General features: G+C 36.6%; 2 protein-coding genes across 2 annotated transcripts; one reads left to right on the top strand and one right to left on the bottom strand.

Annotated features, from left to right (window-relative positions):
* Positions 1-3,079: 3,079 nt before the first annotated feature.
* Positions 3,080-4,114, top strand: LOC140004849 (uncharacterized). Its single transcript, XM_072045003.1, has 3 exons — positions 3,080-3,309; positions 3,529-3,811; positions 3,911-4,114. Exons 1-3 carry the CDS (start codon positions 3,080-3,082, stop codon positions 4,112-4,114), a joined length of 717 nt encoding a protein of 238 aa, XP_071901104.1.
* A 4,784-nt stretch (positions 4,115-8,898) lies between these two features.
* Positions 8,899-10,652, bottom strand: LOC113742146 (geranylgeranyl diphosphate reductase, chloroplastic). Its single transcript, XM_027269872.2, has one exon. The coding sequence runs from the start codon at positions 10,558-10,560 to the stop codon at positions 9,154-9,156; it is 1,407 nt and encodes a 468-aa protein (XP_027125673.2). The 5' UTR covers positions 10,561-10,652; the 3' UTR covers positions 8,899-9,153.
* Positions 10,653-13,748: the final 3,096 nt, after the last annotated feature.

Genomic DNA, 13,748 nt, shown 5'->3' with positions numbered 1-13,748 from the left:
GTTCCTGAGGAATAGAAAGTTGAGGTCATTGAAATGTATCTAGAAGGTAGAGCAGACAAGTGGTTTCAAGGGGTAAAAATTGAGAAACCTAAATTGGACTGGGAAGAATTTAGTGATTTACTGTGTAGGCGATTCAATGATAGTACTTGCAGAGATGTGATAGAAGAGTTCAATAAGCTGCAACAGGAAGGGAGTGTGAGAGAATATCAGGAAAAGTTTGAAGAACTGAAACCTCTGATGATGACTAAGAATCGAAATCTAGATGAAAACTATTTTGTTTCCAGTTTCATAAGTGGATTAAAAGAGGAAATCAAACCTATGGTCAGGATGCTTAAACCTACTACCTTGACAGAAGCATTTGAGATTTCACAGTGGCAGGAACAGTCAATCAGGATCTAACATAGGAATACTAAGGACATTACCGAAGTTGTAGGGGAGCATAAGTTTGGAATGACAAGGAGTAATACACCAACTACTGGGAGTCACTCATACAAGGTGCCTGCTAGTAGCAATTTCAGACATTCCAAGTTCAAAAACCCTCAAGAGGAATTCAAGGACTCAAGGAAACCTTCAACACAGGAAATGCAGTATAGGAAGGTTAATAGACTATGCTTCAAGTGTGGGGAAAAGTATGGAATAGGCCACCAGTGCAAGGTAGGCTATGCAAACTGCATGTTCCTAGAAGAAGAGAAGGAATCTACCTTTGAAGATGCAGTTGGGGAAGTAGGATGAACAGACAGGGAATCCTGGGCAGGCAATGGAGATGTCCTTACATGCATTATCTGAAGCACTAAAAAGGAAAACCATTACACTGGTGGGCATCCTTGATGGGGAGAAGGTGCTCATGCTGGTGGATACTGGAAGCTCAGACAGTTACATCAACAGTGAGTTGGTCATTGGCATGGATATTGGGTATCAATGGGTAGATCAGCCCTTTTCTGTATCATGGGCAATGGATCGTGTGTAACTAGTAATGCTATTTGTCCTAATGTGCACTGGAGGATTAACCAACATAATTTCAGATTCAACCTCAAAGTAATGGAACTTGGGGGTTGGGACATAATATTGGGAGTGGATTGGATGACACACTTTAGTCCAATTACATTCAATTTCTATCAGCTCAGAATATCCTTACATCATGAGGAAGATGAGATTCAGTTGCATGGGAGAGCAGAAGATTGTGATCTGGACCTAATCAGGAGAAAGGATTTAAGGAGATTCATAAAGTACAAGAAGCAGATGTGTATGGCAATGAGCTCAGCACAGAATAAAGGAAGAGAAGCTGACCCTATACCCTCAGAAGTAGCTGAATTACTACAACATTATGAAGATGTATTTCAGACCCCAAGTGACTTACCTCCCAGTAGAAATGTGGACCATGAAATACCTCTCAAACTAGGAACTCAGCCATTCAAATTGAAACCTTATAGATACCCCATTGCCATAAGGAGGAAATTGAGAAGCAAGTTACTGAGATGTTGCAGAAAGGTATAGTCAAGTGCAACAATAGTCCTTTTGCCTCCCCTATTTTGCTAGTAAAAAAAAAAAGGTACTTGGAGATTTTATGTGGACTACAGGAAGCTAAACGAATTAACTGTCAAGGACAGATTCTCAATACCTAATGTGGATGAGCTACTGGATGAACTAACAGGTGCTGTGCTTAAGACTAAGTTGGATCTCACAACTGGATATCATCATATCAGAGTGAAACCTCAGGATACTTTCAAGACAGCCTTCCAAACTCACTGTGGGCACTTTGAATTTCTAGTCATGCCTTTTGGGCTGACAAATGCTCCTGTCACATTCCAATCACTGATGAATCAGATATTTCAACCTTATTTGAGGAAATTTGTTCTGGTATTTTTTTATGACATTCTTGTATACAGTCCTATAGTGGAGGCTCATGTGCATCACCTGAGGATTGTGTTTGACATTCTGAGAAGTAATCAACTATACGTGAAGAAATCCAAGTGTGACTTTGCCCAGACCAAGTGGACTACCTGGGGCATACCATTACTGAACAGGGGGTCACTATGGATGATTCCAAGGTCAAAAGCATTCTGCAATAGCCCATACCACAAACTGTTAAGGAACTGAGAGGTTTTTTGGGACTGACAGGATATTATAGAAGGTTTATAAAGCATTATGGGCTTGTCTGCAAGCCACTTACTGAATTGCTCAGAAAGGATAGCTTCAAATGGAATATGCAGGCACAAAATTCTTTTGATCAACTTAAGAAACTGATATGCTCAGCTCCTGTTCTTCAGTTGCCAGATTTCAAGAAGTCTTTTGTAGTAGAGACAGATGCCAGTAGAGGAGGTATAGGGGCAGTTCTGATGCACCCTATTGCCTTCTTAAGCAAGACACTCTCAGCTAAGAACTTGGGATTATCAGTGTATGAAAAAGAACTCCTTGCTCTAGTAATGGCAGTTACTAAATGGAGGCACTACTTGGTTGGGAATCATTTCATCATTAGAACTGACCACTAGTCTCTGAAGTATATGTTGGATCAGAAATTGAACACTGCATTTCAACATAAGTGGATGACTAAGCTTCTGGGGTTGGACTATGTGATACAGTACAAAAAAGGTAATGAAACCAGGTGGCTGATGCATTGTTTAGGATACATGAAGTTATACATAAAGCTGCACTGAGCTCTTGTATGGCTCTTACTTCTGTCAAGCCTGGCTGGATTGCAGAGTTGCAAAAAAGTTATGAGGATGACACTCACTACCAAGACATTATAGCTAAACTAGTGCTAGATCCCAACTCTCACAATGACTATACGCTGGTGGATGGAATATTGAAATACCAGGGTAGGATCTATGTTGGAGAGGCAGGGAACATCAGAGAGCAAGTTATACGGGCCTTACATGCTTCAGCAATAGGTGGTCACTCAGGCCAGAGGAATTGCTGGCAGAAAATTAGGAACTTATTCTACTGGCCAGGCATAAGGCAAGAAGTGGTGTCCTTTGTACAGAAGTGTGATGTCTGTCAAAGGAACAAGTCTGAAAATGTTCCTTATCCCAGATTGCTGCAACCACTCTCTGTACCTAAGTAGGCATGGTCTCACATTGCTATGGATTTCATCGAGAAATTGCCTAAGTCACAAGGCTATGATACTATACTAGTAGTTATTGACAGATTCACCAAGTTTGGTCATTTCATCAGATTGACACATCCATTCACAGCAAAGGAGGTTGCTCAAGCTTTTCTGGATAACATCTATAAGCTACATGGCCTACCAGAGTCTATCATCACTGATAGGGACAAAATCTTCACCAGCAAGTTCTGGAAAGAGCTTTTCAAGTTAGTTGGGACTGAGCTACATTACTCTTCATCCTACCATTCTCAGACTGATGGTTAGAGTGAAAGACTCAACCAATGTTTGGAAAACTACCTGAGGTATATGACTGGAGAGCTTTCTTCCCAGTGGGGCAGGTGGTTATCTCTGGTTGAGTGGTGGTACAATTCCACCTACCATTCAAGTCTGGGAATGACCCTTTTTGAAGCCTTGTTTGGATACAGGCCATTACATTTACCAATGGGACCGTATTTAGACTCCATGATTCCTGCAGTTTCTAACATGGTGCAGGAAAGGATCAAGATATCCAACTGCATCAAGGAGAACTTGACCAAGGCTCAACAAAGGATAAAACAGTATGCTGATCATCACAGATCTGAAAGGGAGTTCTCTGTGGGGGATTGGGTGTTTTTAAAGCTCCAACCCTACAGACAACAGACTGTGGCTATCAGGAAATGTCTCAAATTAGCAACTAAGTATTACAAGCCATTCCCGATTGAGCAGAAGGTGGGGGCAGTAGCCTATAGACTTAAGCTTCCAGCAGACTCCAAACTACATCCAGTGTTCCATGTGTCTTTACTTAAGAAGAAATTGGGGCCAATGTAGGGCAGCTCCATTGCCCTACCAGAATTAGACTTTCAGGATCAATGTCCATTAAAGCCAGAAGTAATTCTGAAAAGGAGGGTTATTATGCGAGATGCAAAGCCAGTTATTCAGTTTTTGATTAAATGGAATCACTTGGATTATGAGGAGGCATCTTGGGAGGACAAGTCTTCTGTTGAACATCAATTCTCTGAATTTCAGACTTGAGGACGAGTCTGTTTTATGGGTAGGGAATTGTCAGGCTTGGATTAATTGCAATCAAAACGATGTAGTTTAGTGGTGAGTATTCAGTCAGTTAGGATTAACAACCAAAATCAGGTTGTTATAAAGGTGGGGACCACCATTAATTGTAATAACAACATTTTTGAAAAAATAACAATTTCTATTCTTTCTCTCTCTTCAATCTTCTCTCCTTCCCTCTTCTGCCTCTCTTCTCTAATTCTTCCTTCTAATCTCCACACTAGATAGTCGAATTATCTGGTGTCCCTGACAGTAATCCATTTATACCCATGTACAAAAATTTAAAATATCCATATCCATCTATTCACGGACGAGTATGGATAAATTTAATTAAATGGGTTGATTTGCCACCTATACCCTGGTAGGCCCAAAAAGAAATGAAGGAAATCAGGTAAATCAATTGCGTAGGAGAAGTTGACCATTGACCAAAAAAAAAATTGCGTAGGAGAAGTTCTCATAAAGCTTTTTTTTTTTTATTCTCAATCTTATAATCTTGCAATATTTTCTGGTAAATCTGTTTTGCGCATGTTGCTATCTCAAAAGTTTTCCATGACTTGAATCGAAGATTATTTGGAAAAACTTTTTAGAATAATACTATAATATTTTATTTTTTGTGACACGATATATGTGAGACAAAAATATAATTTAAAAATGAAAAGATGATTGAAGACTGTTTACTGTGAGAGTGAAAATTTTTTGCAACAAAATGGGTATCAAAACAGATGGCATTTTTACTTAAAAAACAGACAGTTCTCTTTAAATTTTTACGCAAAATCAAGTCCATTCTTAAAGTTTCATTTTTGCAACAAAGAACGTATTCAGCCCAAAAACTCATTGAGAAACATAACTCCTGGATTATATGAGGGAAATGCTAAATCCGGTCATCTATTCTTTATCCATACTTTATAAAAATGTTAATATTTACAATACAAGTCAATAGTCATCTATATATTTAACTCAAACAATAGGCTAAAAATGAAAATAACCCAAAAATAAATAGCTTTACTTTTCCTTCAATCTTTAAGGAATATAAAAGGATTTTTTTTAGCAAGGGAATATTGGAATTTAAGAAGCGAGGACGGGTGAAATATACAACGTAATGTAATGTATAAGAGAATATGACTACTTGATAGAAACCAAAGCTTACATGACAAATATGAGTACTTAATAGAAGCCAAGATTTACATGTCTAGTATAAAAGTGGAAAATGTAGTAAAAATTTTAATAGTATTAGTTGTTCAAAGGTACGATAAACAAGCAAAATTTAAAGGAAAAATACATGTTGCATGTCAAAAAAATTTTTAAATATACTAAAGCATTGAGTTACAATGGCATCATAACAGAAATCATTTTAAACCGAAATTTGTTGGAGTTGAATCATGTTTTAAAAAAGTTGAATAAAAGTGTTAGATTTGAATAACAAGAGCTTGTTGAAGCAAAAAAATTTCTATAAAGATTATCACCAAACTAGGTTATATAATTATAAAAAATAATTGATCAATCAATGTGAGTGCAAGAGAGAGAGAGAAGAATAATAGGGGGGCCGAGGGGAGAGTGAGAGACCATAACATAAAATACTTAATTAGAGAGAAAAAAGAGCAGTGATTAGTGTATAGAAAAATCAATGAGCGTATATAAAGTTGATTGATTGAAGGTAATCTTGATATTTGTAAAATTTTGCTTTGCCAAGAAAATAATTGCTCTGTCAATATCGTTTGCCAAACAAATAGCATTTGTACTCGAAAACAGATGGTTCTCTTCAGATTTTTGCTTCATAATCAAGTTCATTCTCAAAGTTTCATGTTCGTCCATAAGCCAACTTAGACGAGAACGTATTCAGCCCAAAAACTCATTAAGAAACATAACTCGTGGATTATATAAGGGAAATGCTAAATCCAGTAATTTATTTTTAATGCATACTTTAAAAAAATGGTAATATTTACCGTACAAGTCAATAGTCATCTATATATTTAAAGTCAAGATGCCCTACTTAAAAAAAAAAGCATCTATATATTTAAAGTGTAAATTTAGAAAAGCCAAAGTAAATTTAGCACCCTTTGTACCAAAAGTAACAAATACTTTTCCTTTTTTTTTTTTTGGAAGTCCAAAGATAATGTGGAGTGACAACTAGTTTGGATGGTCTGTAATGAAAGAACTGTAGAAGTAAAGAAATTTTGGGGTTATTTTTTAAAAGACTTTTTACTTGGTGAAATTTTCTCTCCAAAAAATTATAAATATAATGACCAAGGCTTTTCCTCCTTGCTTTTGTATCCTAAACTCCTAAACTATGCCTCAAGGTTTTGTTTTGTTAGTCTTCCTTGCGGCAAGTGTAAAAATTTCAGGAGAATGAATTATTTCGTTTGTATTCAATCTAGAATATGCCTCTTAATTAATTGGTTAGCTATGAACAGAAATCAAAAGGCCAGGGAGCAAACTATGTGCCCAAATCTACACTTTAGGCATTAATTTATTGTACGTCCATAAGGCCGTCATATACATCCATTAGCCAGACTGAAAATCAGTAGGTGACAATTACGAAATTAAGAAAGATTTATATTAGCTCCATCTTTTAACTATGAAAATAACTCAATTTCCAACTTTTAATTATTAAGGAATCCAAAGTCAATATTTTGGCCATAGTCGATTTCTGTGCTACGTATATTAGCTCCATCCTTTAATTATTCCCTCTGTTCCAATTATTTTATCGTGTTTCAAGAATCCAACTTTTTAAGAATAGTGGTTTGATTGTGATGTTTATACTTTCCTTTTCAATCTTACTCTCACAAATTTAAAATTTGAATTTGAATTGTAACATACATATGATTAAACAGAGGGACTATATTGGAAGAAGAAACTGAAAAAGGCTTTGATTTTCTTAACGTGACAAATATTTTGTGGAATCTTAAAATAAAAAATATGATACTTTCAATGGGATGGAGGGAGTATGAAAATAACTTAATTTCCAACTTTTAATTATTAAGGGAATCCAAAGTCAACATTTTGGTAATAGTCTATTTCTGTGCTACTTGCATGAAAATGAACAATAATATGTAAGATGGCCTCTTAACTGTTCGTGCAATTCAATAAAACTTAGCTATAAGACTAGACATGGATTTTGAGTCTCTCTTGAAGGCAATGCAATTAAGCGACGTAGAACCAAATTTGAAGAAAATTAGTTTAGTAAGTAGAAGAAGTTTTCATAACGCGTTCTTCCTCTTGGCCATATACAATCGCGCAAAACATTTTCTGCCCTACTTTTTTTACTATTTTCTACCTCAACATTTATTAAATTGCCATATATCTTTCATGATCATCCTATTTTAATTCTTTTTTTTATCCCTTTAAATTCTAATACTACTAATAGAGCAGAATATAAAAGATCACATACTTGAGAAATAAAATTAAACTAAAAATGGGTTTTTAATAAATTTTCTGATTTTTCGTTTTCTGTTATGTATTGTTATTTAGTTTTTTATTTTTTGTATTCTACCCTATAAATAATTGTTGGAACCTAAAGGGACATGAAACGAATTAAAATGAGATGTTTTTGAAGGATACAACGATCTAATAAATATTGAAATAAAAAATAATATGAGAAGTGAGATTTTGCCATAAAAAATACAACGAGCATGCACCTTTCTATACCAATTTTGCCATATTTTGCAAATTAAACCAATTTAACTAAACAAACCAAATTTGCTTCCAATTATTCTTCTTGCATTTACAACGATATATTCCAAAGATTTGCTCGTCCAGAAATAAAAAAACACATTGATGTCTGAACTAGTAGGCATCAGTAATCAGTCTCTTATATCAGATTAAAAGAACTTAGTTGGACATGTATGCATAATTCGTATATCATGGCAGAAAACAGTTGAGAAGGTAAAGTGTTAATTCCATTCCCTCCAATTTATATGCACTTAACGGTACAAATGATAAATGTACGGAAAGTGTAGATTTCTTTTTTTTTTTTTTTTTGAAGGAAAAAAAAAGTGTAGATTTCTTTTTGAAGAGTATCCGTCTTGAAAGCTTGGGCCTCCAATACTAAAATTGAGCATTTAAAGACTTCAACGTTTCATAGTCCATTTGAATTTGATTGGCACAAAACAGGCATTGGCCCTGTTGGAAATCTTACATATCTTTCCCCATTATACAAATTTTTTTTACAACTTTTAAAAACTGAATCCACATTTTTTATACAAATAAAAAATTTATACAAAAATTTAACTTTTGCATAGTTATGAAGTTCAAATTTCGCACGATTATCATTCATCTAACACTAATAGTATATAATTATCTTACGCTAATTTATCTAACACTATGTTTGGATTGCATCTTCTAGAATTTTTTTGTAGAAAAATTACTGTAGCGATTTGATGTATGTGAGGAAATAAAATAATAAAAAACATGATCACGAAAAACAATGTAATTTTCCGGCAAAAAATGACTATCCAAACAATGCCACTAATACTATTATCATCTTACGTTAATAGTATATATATTATCATCTTACGTTAATAGTATATATACACTGTTAAATTATATAAGATTTGCTCGCTCGAATAAGTACATCAATTTTTGACAAAAAAAAAAAAAAAAGAAGAATAAGTACATCAATACAATAATGTGAACGTCATTGTTTCAAAAGGAAAAAAAAAAAAAAAAGGAATCCACATCTTTTATCCCATGGAGACCAAAGTGATTGTTGGACACGAAACTTTGAGATCTTTCAAGCTTGGTACACTTTGGGATCAGAAAAGCACAAATTACTACTATAGTATTACAAGCTGACATCCAACCTTCCTCCGAAAGATCATATATAACTTTGAACTATGGATGCACAAATTAGAATCACTATTCCTCAATCCACATTAATTTTTTTGAGTCCTCAATCCACATTCAAAAAAAAAAATACACAAAATGTATCAAATACTAACAATTAATCAGTCCCTCCTCACAGGTTTAATTAACTAACTTTAAAAGTCTGGTAAAAAAAAACCAATCCCTCATACACTGAGCTTATCCATCTCCCTCCTCAAAGCATTAGCCCTCACCAAACTCCCAATTGTATTCACAGCCAGCTTCAAATCCTCAATGGGATTCCCAGGAGCAACCTTCTTGTATAGATAGCTATCAAAAGTCATCTTCTGCACGTATTCATCAGCACACATCTCCACAAATGCTTCCCTTGCCGGATTCGACCTGTAAAACAGCTTCTGCAGAACATCAAGAACCTTGTAAGTCGGCCAATATGTCTTGTCCCACTTCTCCAAATACTTCCTCAAATCCCCTTCTTCCACCATTCTCTTTCCATTCTCTGATCCCTCAACTATTGCCTCTGCACACATTCTCCCGCTTTTCGCCGCGAAATAAATCCCCTCGCCGGAGCATTTCGTCACGTATCCGGCCGCGTCCCCCACCAATGCGGCTCTGTCCAGCAGTCTCCTCGGCCGGGGATGCTCCGGGATGGGATGAGCCTCCACTCTTATGATCTTCCCCCCTGCAATCTTGTCTCTGGCTCTTAGCCTTGTGGCTAGCTGGAATTTCTTGATGTCGGGTTTGTGGGTGACAGTGCCGGTGCCGATCGCCACGTGGTCACATTTGGGGAAAACCCACCCGTAAAAGTCCGGTGAGACGTCGTCTCCGACGTACATTTCGGCAAGATCCTCGTAGTATTTCATCTTTTCGTCTGGGATTTTTACGCGTTCTTGGAAGGCTATTGCGTATTCGTAGTCTCCGGCATTGATGGACTTTGCGATCCGGGAGTTGGCACCGTCGGCTCCGATTACGGCGTCGACTTCCAGAGTCTTTTTCTCGCCGGAGACGCGGGTTTTCGCTTTGTAATCGGTGTAGTGGAGGCAGTAAGGGGCTGTTTTGGAGCTAGGCATTTCCATTTTCAGGAATAGTCCGTTTATCACGGTAGCTCCGGCAGTGGCGGCGCGGTCGCGGAGGTAGGCGTCGAGGACCTCACGGCGGACCATTCCGATGTACTCGTGGGGCTTGAGGGTTTGGCCGATGTCTACGGCGACGTTGGAGGGGGAAATCATCTTCATCTTGGTGACCCGGCGGTCTATGATGTCTAGCGGGAGGTCGAATTCGCCCACCATGCACAGCGGGATGGCGCCGCCGCAGGGCTTGCAGTTGTCGAGCTTGCGCTCGATGAGGAAGGTTTCGATGCCACCTTTTGCGAGAGTCTCAGCGGCGGAGCCACCAGCAGGGCCTCCACCTACCACTGCGACCCTGAGGTTGCGGCCAGTGACTTTTGGGCTGGTTTTGGCGGCATTTATGCGGAGCTGTTTGCGGGCGGCAGTGGTGGTGGAGCTGGGTTTTGCGAGGGTGGTTATGGGGTTGTTCTCCGGCGACGCTGGCCGGAGTCCAACGAAGGTCTTCAGGTTCAGGGCAATTGAAGCCATATTTCTTTTGGTTAGTTTACTTACTGAGAAAGAAGTGAGAACCAGCCAAGAGCAAGAGAAGTCCAGCAGCAACTTAGAAAGATAAAAAAGATTTGTGGAATTTTTCGATGATTTTTATGGATATGGTTTGGGATAGGGACCGTTGGATGGGTGGGGATGGAGGGGTAGGATTTATTGAGGATAATGAGGATAGATTTTGGATTTGTTTTCTTTCTTTCTTTCTTTCTTTGTTTTTAGGATTTTTTTTGGGGGCATTTTCTAACAGGAGTATGGAGTACGAGTGAACTTTTCTTCTCTGGCCAGAAGGGGAGTGATTGTACTGGTTTTGCATGTGGCAGAAGAAGTGGCTTCAATTGTGCCACGCAGTTTCAGATTTATTATTTGTATAAATTTATTTGATTATACCATAACTATTTGGATTAGTTTTTTTTTTTTTAGTGTTTTTTAGAATTTTACTGTAATTGTATATATGAAAAATTTTTATTATAGATGCTTTTGAAGTATTTTTAGGAGTATTTTTAAAGATTTTTAAAATATATTTTAAGATATTTTTATAATTTATCACTTTTTTGGATATTTTTTAAAATTTTACATCATCCACCAGCATTACCACACCTCTCCCTCTCCTCCCCGCTCTTTCCTCCCCCTTCCTCTTTCCTCTCCCTCCTCCCCCCTCTCCTCCTCTCCCCCAGCCCCAAACCCTTCTCCCACTCGTAGGTAATGGCTACGACTCCAGTTACCACTCTAGCTGCGACCTCCTTTGTCGAGACCTTTCTAGTCGCGGTCCCTCTCTCTCCCTCTGCTCCCCGCTCTTTCCTCCCTCTCCTCCCCCCTCTCCTCCTCTCCCCTAGCTCCAAACCCTTCTCCCACTCGTAGGTAATGGCTACGACTCCAGTCACCACTCTAGCTGCGACCTCCTTGGTCGAGACCTTTCTAGTAGCGATCAGATATGGCCGCGACCAGGAAGATTGTGGTTAGTAGAGGGGGAGGGGGAGGGGGAGGGATTGGGAGGTGGAGAGAAAGAGAGAAGGGGGGTTGTGGGTGTGGGGACGGTGACGGTGTTTGTGGAGTGTAATGAATGGTGTGGTGATAGTACATAGCACATGGAAGAAAAAGAGGGAAATTTTTTTTATTTTTTAAAAATATCTTTAATATATTTTTTAAGTTATTTTTGAAGTTATTTTTAAAATTTATTATTGTAAATGTAAAAGACAAAAATAATTTTTTTAAAAATTATTAAATCCAAACAGAGCTAAGCTCACATTAAAAACTTATTACAATATTTTTTTAAAAAGAATTATTTCAAATAATATCCGACCCAAACACACTCATAAATCATAATTCGGTTGTGAGGAAGAGTTTTGTACTAATATCTTTTCTCCTTCAACTTGGGGGCTGTGATGTGGCACACGCGTTAACACGTATCACCACTGAAACTAAATTTTAATAGTTGATGAACAAATTGAGAAAGCCTAACTGCTTGATGACAACCCAGCGAGTTTTGTCGAAATCAGGAAATGCAACAAATCTGCCAAGTTGCCCCGCATGAGCTGCTGCTATGGACAAAAATAAATTTGCAACGAAAATTACAGATTTCAACATTACTATAATAAACGAAACATCAACATCAGATTTCAAAATGAATAGTATGGGCCTAAGATTAACTTTATCCACAAAAGAGAGCAAAAGACAGATGGTGGTTATAAAGTGAGGCATCTTCCTATTTATCTTATCACTGAATTTACTCTGTCTTAAATTCTATTTGATAACTCAATTCAGTACTTAAATTTAGTGATTTAGATTTTAACATGTTCAGATGTGGTTGACAACAAAAAATAGAACGTTTGAATTAATTAAGCGACATTGAATTTTTTAGGCAAAACTTGTTCCAAAAAATAAATGATAAGTTACTCACTTATCATTTAATGTGATATATCTCAAATTTATCAGATTTAGTACTTAAAAATTCAATAACCTAACGGGTTCAAATTTCAGATTTTACATTTCAGAGTTTAGTTTAATCAAATGCACTATTAAGACGCGTTTGATAACAAAAAATTGAACATCTGACTTAATTAAATAGTATTGAATTTTCTAAACAAAACTTGTTCCAAAAAATAAATGATAAATGAATCACTGAATGTGATATACACTCAAATATATCTGATTTAATACTTATCAATTTAATAACTTATTGGATTCAAACTTCAGATTTCATATTTCAATTTTTAGATTTTAATTTTTTCAAACCCACCCTTAGTCGTAGTCGTATTGTATATATTTTCCTACATATTTTTTTTCTCCATTTAACTCATTTTAGGGAACAGACTTCATTTGTCACGTCTAACCTAATTCATTCATAAAAAGAAAGAGAGCTTAAAATAATTATTATTCAATTATCATTTTGTTTGGTGAGGAAGGAGACTTTTTAAGGTCAATTATAATATATATATTATATATAATTATGAATTTGGTTCAAGCCCAATTTGAGGCCGAAACTTCTATAATCGTGTGAGTTGAGTTTAAGCTTTTTAATATGAGCTGGAAGCCCGAAAACCTGAAATTAAAAAATACAAATAATTTATGAGACTAGTTTGGACTTACTAAACTCGGCTAAAAAAACTCAATTGACACCCCTAAAAATAAGCAGGTGACAATTAAGAAATTAGGAACGATGTACATTACCTCCATCTTTTAATTGTGAGAATAACTGAATTTCAAACTTTTAATTATTAATGAATCAAAGTCACTATTTTGGTTATAGTCTATTTCTGTGCTACGTATATTAGCTCCATCTCTTAACTATGAAAATAACTCAATTTCCAACTTTTAATTATTAACGGAATCCAAAGTCAACATTTTGGTAACTGTCTATTTCTGTGCTACTTACATAAAAATGAACATTAATATCTAAGATGGCCTCTTCCCCTGTTCGTGCAATTCAGTAAAACGTAGCTATAGGACCAGAAAATGGCAGACGAAGTGGCTTCAATTGTGCCACGCAATTTCAAAGCCGAGTTCTTTTTTTTTTTTTTTAATTTGATACGATGGATTTTATTCTATGCTTACTCCTACTGTACATCAGACGATGGGAACATAAAGAGATCAAAAGGAATTCAACGACGATTTTCCAGAAAAGCCCAGATATTAGCCTACGTCCAAATCGTGCTATAAAGCTCTATTAATGG

This window comes from Coffea arabica, chromosome 4c, assembly GCF_036785885.1.
Source record: "Coffea arabica cultivar ET-39 chromosome 4c, Coffea Arabica ET-39 HiFi, whole genome shotgun sequence".
Taxonomy (NCBI): Eukaryota; Viridiplantae; Streptophyta; class Magnoliopsida; order Gentianales; family Rubiaceae; genus Coffea; species Coffea arabica.
The sequence above is the reverse complement of the archived record's forward strand: the minus strand, read 5'-3'. Positions and strand labels throughout refer to the sequence as shown.